The sequence below is a fragment of the Pygoscelis adeliae genome, unplaced genomic scaffold (assembly GCF_000699105.1).
Source record: "Pygoscelis adeliae isolate BGI_AS28 unplaced genomic scaffold, ASM69910v1 Scaffold94, whole genome shotgun sequence".
Classification (NCBI taxonomy): domain Eukaryota; kingdom Metazoa; phylum Chordata; class Aves; order Sphenisciformes; family Spheniscidae; genus Pygoscelis; species Pygoscelis adeliae.
Window position 1 is genome coordinate 2,597,983 of NW_008824547.1, and position 6,845 is coordinate 2,604,827.

The 6,845-nt window shown below is 37.9% G+C and overlaps 1 protein-coding gene across 1 annotated transcript in view; it reads left to right on the plus strand.

Moving 5' to 3' along the window:
- The window catches only part of DOCK3 (dedicator of cytokinesis 3), a 199,621-nt gene that overhangs the window by 110,612 nt on the left and 82,164 nt on the right, over window positions 1-6,845 (plus strand). Inside the window, exons 13-14 of the mRNA XM_009321865.1 lie at window positions 43-131; window positions 3,742-3,867. Coding sequence (XP_009320140.1) covers window positions 43-131; window positions 3,742-3,867 — 215 coding nt within the window. The remainder of the gene's footprint in view (window positions 1-42; window positions 132-3,741; window positions 3,868-6,845) is intronic.

Below are 6,845 nucleotides of genomic sequence, written 5' to 3' on the forward strand. Positions count from 1 at the left end.
AGCAGAAAGCTTTTAACTTGAATTAGTGTTCTTTTATTTTAGGTGTAACAACGAAAATGAGTGGTGCCAGATCCATGAAAATATTATTCGCAAGTCCAGCACCAAATATACAGCACCCAGCTCAAACTATGGTAAATATTTACTTGTACTTTTTTGTCATAATAACAGCCGAAGATTTCCTTTAGGAAACTGCTAATTATTTATAGCAGAGAAATTCAATGAGATGTGAGATTATGCATAGCTGAATTTCTCTACTTGTGATGATTTAAAAGTTTAGCTAAACTTCATTCACGTTCAGTTTACAGGTGAAAATCTGTATTGCGTCTGCCAATTTAACCAGGAATTAAAAAAAACCAAACCACCTGATATCTTTCCTTCTCCAATACAGCTGACAATAATATTAATTCAGCATGCTAAATTTCCTGTGTCGTTATATCTGTAGTGTTATTTTATCTCAAGAGAGGTCAGCAGTGGAGAGGGCTAGTGGCTGGCTATAGTATTAGCTTACTCGGTGAGTCTTCATTTATTGGCTGTTACAGTTACTGCGTATATCTGTGCTTGTGAAAACTGCTAGCCCACGGGGGGATATAACATAAGCAGCAATCAGCATTGGCAGAAGTCCTTTAAAAGTTGGGGTTTTTTTTGTGACACTGGCTTAAGTTACTGTGACCAGACTTGGCTGCACGGAAAGTGAAGAATTTAAATTTTATTCATCAGAATTTCCCTGAGTAAAACTGTCTTCCTTTTCATCCTGCATTCCCTTGAAAATTCCAGGTATAACACATACCTAATGCTTGCTCTCCTGAGGATACCATGCATCCTTGTCAACAGAAGCAAAGCCAGAGGTTAAATTTGTCTAACGTATTTGACTGACTGTTCAGAAAATTCTGACTGTCCAGAAAATAAGCAGTGTTTTCGTACCTACAAACTAATTATCCAGAAGACTCTCAGTGATAGTTTCAGTACTAAATGTTTCATTACATAGTTGAGGCGATAACTGTCTTGGCAGAGTTTTTGCCGCCTTTCAAGTCCATTTTTATTTTCCTAGTTGATGACAGATAAATATGGAAAGTAAATCTTGTCCTGTCTTTTTAGCTCATTTAATGATTTCCGTAGTTTGCTAATTCGGAGATCGCATTACTGTTCCATTCCAAATGAACCAGCCAATAGGATACCGTTCTGCTTCGTTACAGCTAGTTTTGCATTCATTGCCGAGTGCCCGATTCATCGGCATACTGATGTCCGAATACTGATAGCCTTAATTTCACTTGTTTGCATATTGAGATATTGTAGTGGAATATGCAGTTCACACTCCCATAGAAGTTATTAAGAGCAACAATGAGCAAATAGAACAGTTTTCAGGTTTGGAATTTTATTATATGCAAAGCTGGTCTCCTTCCCTGCTGTTCCTCCTGTTACAGTTAAGGTCATCCACCACTTATCATTAAAGCATTTTCCTGAATTGTTTCTAACTTTGAAAACTTGGACTGTTTGCATTTATTTCCAATGCCAGGTGTCTGCCTAAAACGTTTTTTTTTTCCCCCCAATTGTGAGCTTTTTTGAAGAGCAGAAAGAAAGGGAAATAGATAGCTTTGGCTTTTTAAAATAATTATTTCAAACATTTCATTAAGATCTAGTGCATCTCTGGAATAGGAGGTTGAAACTTGGCAGAGGCATTGTCCTGGTATTGCAGGCTGACGTGATTTAAGCGTAAGTAATACAATTTGGGCCTCTCAGAACCTGCTCGTACAGTGAGAAGATGCTCAAATCACAGGTGTGATTTTTCCCTGAAGAAAAGCTCTCCGGTTGTTTCTCTTCCCAGGTCTTGTGTAAAATTAGTCCCTCAGATCTGCTGCAGGGAATAGAAAAAAACCCTGGAAGGATAGACTGGGTAGAAGAGGAAGACTGGAGAGCAGATGCACAAAACCTCTTGGGGAGAGCAGGAAGCTAGGCAGAAGTTTTTTGGGGTGGAATATGTGGGACGGTATCACATAAGTAAAATATGTAATACCATGCTGGAAAATTACCTATTCTGTTACCTCTAGTGACTGATTTGTTAAGAACTGGAGGTGTTGGGTGTGGGGAGGTCTGAACTTCCAAATTTGCTCCAGTCCTTTATGCTGGAATTTTTTGAATTTATTTTCATTTGTTTATTTTTAATAGCAAAAGAGGATATAAAATGAACAAGTTTTGCTGTAAGTGGTAAAAACAGTCAAGACTGATTTCTAATGAACTTGTCTCCTGTGTTCTGTTAAACCTTCTGTGGCGCACACACACACACAGATGTACCCTCATACATGGTATTCAAAGGGTTTGAATTTTTTCCATGGTTATAAAGCCTCTGTTTTCCCTGCAGTGCTTTGCAGCGTTCTTCTGCCTACTTAGCTGGACAGTTGCAAGTCTATGTTTTGGCAGCTTTTGAGTACATACATGCTGATTGTCCAGCTGGCTGGTTGGCCTCCCTTTTCCTTCATTTTAAAGCTTTATGCTATTTTTTTTATCCCAACTCCCAGTATTCATAAAACTTACACAATCTTCATGTTATCTAGATATCTACTTATTTGCCAAATTTGGCTGAAGCCAAACAACAGGCTTGAAAATTATTTCGAGGGAAGAGAGCAGAAACTGGGTGGGAGGTACATGACATTACTGGTTTCATTCCCCTAGTAACTTGTCTAAAAAAAAATGGCAACTAAATATTGTTCACAAAGCCGATATAGTAAGCTTAGGAAATAGCAGAACGTTAGCTGGCTCATACAAGAACGTGTACAAGGCAGTGTTTGTTTTCATATGTGTTGTTCCAGCGAGTGAGCAGAGGGGATAGAAAGAACTATTGACTATCTTTCATTCATTGAATGAGATAAAGATTGTGAAAAATTACTATGTGGACATAATTCACATTGATATGTGAAGCTGATAACGTATGCGTAGCAGATGAGACTAAGCTTACATGGTTGAGCTTAATCCTGGCATTTTCTGGTATCTTAATGCTTGACTTTGTAACTTTACCAATACATTATCCTCACTTTAGGGGTGTAGTATGCTATAAATCAAAAGCAACTAGAGAAAGCATCTGGGCTGAGATTAACCATGTAATTATTCCTAGTCAAGCTATTCAGCTGATATACTGAACAAAGGGTTGCGTTGAAAGGGCTCGTTGCTGAGCCTTTCTTACACTTGTTTTCTGAAGTCAGTTTGACCAGTTGCTATTCTTGAAACATGTTGATGTACTGAAGGGATTGTCATTAAAATCAACGTTCTTGTATGAAGCAGTTAAAGAAACGAGTGGAACAGATACACTTTGAGAGATTTTTTTTTTAAATGGTATTTAGTGGGATTAAAGGCACTTCAGAGATGTTCTACGGCATTGTGTGATGTGGTCATTCAGATGGAGGTGGCATTGCTCATACATGTGTTGTAACCTGCTGTATGTGAGGAAAAGAAATAGTGCTAAGTAGTTCACTGTAACTTGTGACATCTCTGCGAAATTAAGTATTCTGATTATTAAAAATTGTGGGTTTAGATTATATTATGCTCTTAACTGATCCTTTAAAGCAGGTTTGTTTCTTCCGTTTCACTTTTAAATAACTCCAAGGGAGGAAAGAATTCTGTATTTATATATTTGTATTAAATTAACCGTGGAGCAAAGCATTATTTTACCTGCATGCCTTGTGTACACAGACATCTAATTCTTAGGTCTGAAAAAATTAACATCTTTTTTTTTTTTTTTCTTTTTTCCAGGACTTATAATATCTCTTCAGCTTCTACGTGGTGACATGGAGCAGATTCGAAGGGAAAACCCCATGATCTTTAACAGAGGCGTTTCTGTTACCAGGAAGTTGGGGTTTCCTGATGTTATAATGCCAGGTAAACATAACAGCTCTAATCTTAAAATATTGGTCTTTTTTTTTCCTCATACTCTTCTAGACAAGCGTCACTGGGATGGATGCTTTACTCGAAGAAGACTAATAATAGAAGAGTTGCCTTATTTGTCACTGAATGCCAATTCCAGGTTCAGGGAGGCACGCTAAAACGTTTTAATCAAGGAACTTTATAGTAATAGAAGGTGTTAAATTGACATGTATAGAAGGTGATCTGGAAGATAGCTTTGATATTCTCCCCGCCTCGAACGCCCAATTAGATATCCCTCATGCGTGCTAAGCGTAGAGATGCTTCTTTTAAAACGCATGAAGTTTCTTCTTCCAAATAATCCAAAGCCTGGAAAAACAGTTTCCACTTTGCCACCTTGATTTTTGGAGTTAGTGTGATCTTTTTGCATTGGTTGACAGCACATGAGGCTGCAAATCTGGTCTGATTTTCCAGCTGGCCTTACAGACCAGCTAGTCCGTGCAACAGCTGTCTTGGCTGAAGCATTGCTGTACTTCGTTTGCTCCTTACTTCTGGAGCAGCGGCTTGAGATGCTTCTTGTTTTGGCACAAGTTGAGGTAGCCCCAGCATAGCCAAGAGTTCACTTAGGGAGGAAGCCGGAACCTAGCCAGTCATGCAATCAATAGATATAAAACCTGGCATTATGCTGTCTTGATTTTTACAATGTAGTAAGAAATGGGCTTACTAATTATATTGCATGTATAGCATTTGAAATACTACCTTATTGCTATGCATTATAACCAAGACCACGGATGACTTTGCAGACATGGGAAATTTTATGAAAGCATAATGGGAAAAGTATCAGATTTTATTACTCGAAAGACTGCAGTGACACATCAGTATCCAAAGTAGTTGTAGTCTCATTATGGAGGCTCTTCAGAAAGCACCATAAAAATAGGGAGTAGGTGGTAAGAATTTCTAGAAACTAAAGTAAAAGGATTTAGAAGAGTATGTGTTTTATTTATTAACAGACCTGAAAATAACAGTAATACAGCAGCAGAGGATGGGGGTTATAAAGCCAATTATAAATTTTAGTTTTTAGTGCCCTTATAGCAGTTCCAGTCTTAACCCAAAGCAATCAAATAGAGAAGAGATTAAATATCTCATGTTGATATGCAGATGCAGCTGCTGCAAGGTGAACTGCTGTAATTGAGATCACAGCTGGATGTGTCAGCTAGAATAGCTAGATCACAGCTAGAAAAGTCAACATCAAAAATAACGTTTACTTACCTGTATTAAGTGCACTGATTCTCCTACAAGAATCGCTTTATTCTCCATTTTTATGTATAGAGCTGTCCCTCAAGTGCTTCGGACTGCTGAATTTTAACAAGCTTAAGGAATAGCTTTATGGTCTCAGCGTTCCCCCTAATTGTTTTTTCACTTTCTGGGCCCTAGCCTCTTTCTGCAAGCTGGCGTTGTGGGCCTGTCTTCCCTTTACTTCTGCTGTTTGGGGCAATGCTTTTGTCCAGGGGTTGAACAAGCAGGTTAGCAGTTTTCATGTGAAAAGCGCTCCTACGCTAAACTTTAAAAATTCTCTGTTCATTGCAGCTAACTCAAATTTCCAAACTTTCTTTCTTCAATTAAGAACTGTAGCGAAAACGCTGCCTCAGTGCAAAAGAAGTCCACCAAATCATAAGTATATTATTATGATCTCTGTGATATTCAGCCTAGAGACCTTGGACTCTTAAGTAAGTTAAAACCAGATTCCACAGCTTATGTTCGCAGCACTCCCATCGTAAAGCTGGCTATACACATACAGCAGTGATCTTCCCAGCTCTGGACAGCCCATCAGTTTTTCAAATGGTATTCTTCAAAAGATCGCAGTTGCTTGCTAATCACATTTTTGTGGGAACCACAATTCTTGTTGGAGAAAACACAGGGATCTTGAGATGATAATCTATTTGGAATTGGTCTCATATATATATATATATATGCTCAAAATACTGATTGATACAAACAAATGTGTGAAAGGACCACCATTCTGCTATTAAATGCTTACTGCCTCTCTGGAGGTGCTGGACACCCAGAACTTCTCGATTCAAAGGAGGCTACAGGAGGTCTGCATGTATAGAGTTTAGATGCAAAGCTTTAGGCATTTGTATTTGGAAAAAGGCTCACATTTGTGGAGAAAGGCAGTAAATGTCTTTAAGCACCAGGTAAGAAAAGGCAGCCGAGGAAGTGTGAATAGACTTTGACTGTAGTGATAAAAGAGGACATTGCCAGGGTAGAGATGAGGTGTGAAGAGAGAGGTAGCCATGAATGGTGCTCTAAACAAAAATTTTCATTATCCTGGGTATTCTCCAGGATAATGAAAACTCTGGAAAAAAATTAGGAGATTAAAATATAATGTAACTTCACTGATGCAGTGAACCGTGTTTATTCTAATTACCAATATTTTGGCAATGAAAATATGTTTGACATTATTCAAGCGACAGCAGATATTTGCCTGTTTTTAAAACAATAGATCAAACTGTGGTTTGAGTTTACCCAATGTCCAGGATAGAACATTAGGGTAGAGTGAGTTATCTTTCAGATGGATTAGCCAAGCTACATGAACAAGGAGTGTCCAACAACTTACATTGTGCTTATGTTGTTACAGCCAGAATCAGACATTCTTTTTTAGCTTTACTAGTATTGTCTAAAGTTAGAAATATTTCATTTTTGAAAAAACAAACCAACCAAACAAAAAAACAACCCTGTTATGTACGTTAGCAGTTCTCAACCATGTCTGCTGCTTTAATTGTCTTTGTCAAAGTGCCTTTTTCTTGCTTTGCTTCAGAACTGTTTCTTTCTCATTAAAGACAGGGTTTCCTCTTTTAGAAAAGAGCACAGAAAGTTCATGACTTGTATTTTGCAAGTGGATGCAGATTTTTTTCAAGGCAGTGTGATTTAAAAATGTTTTCTATGAATAAATTAGAAAAGGCTAGGTCACCTAGTATTGTTAAAATATGCAGTGA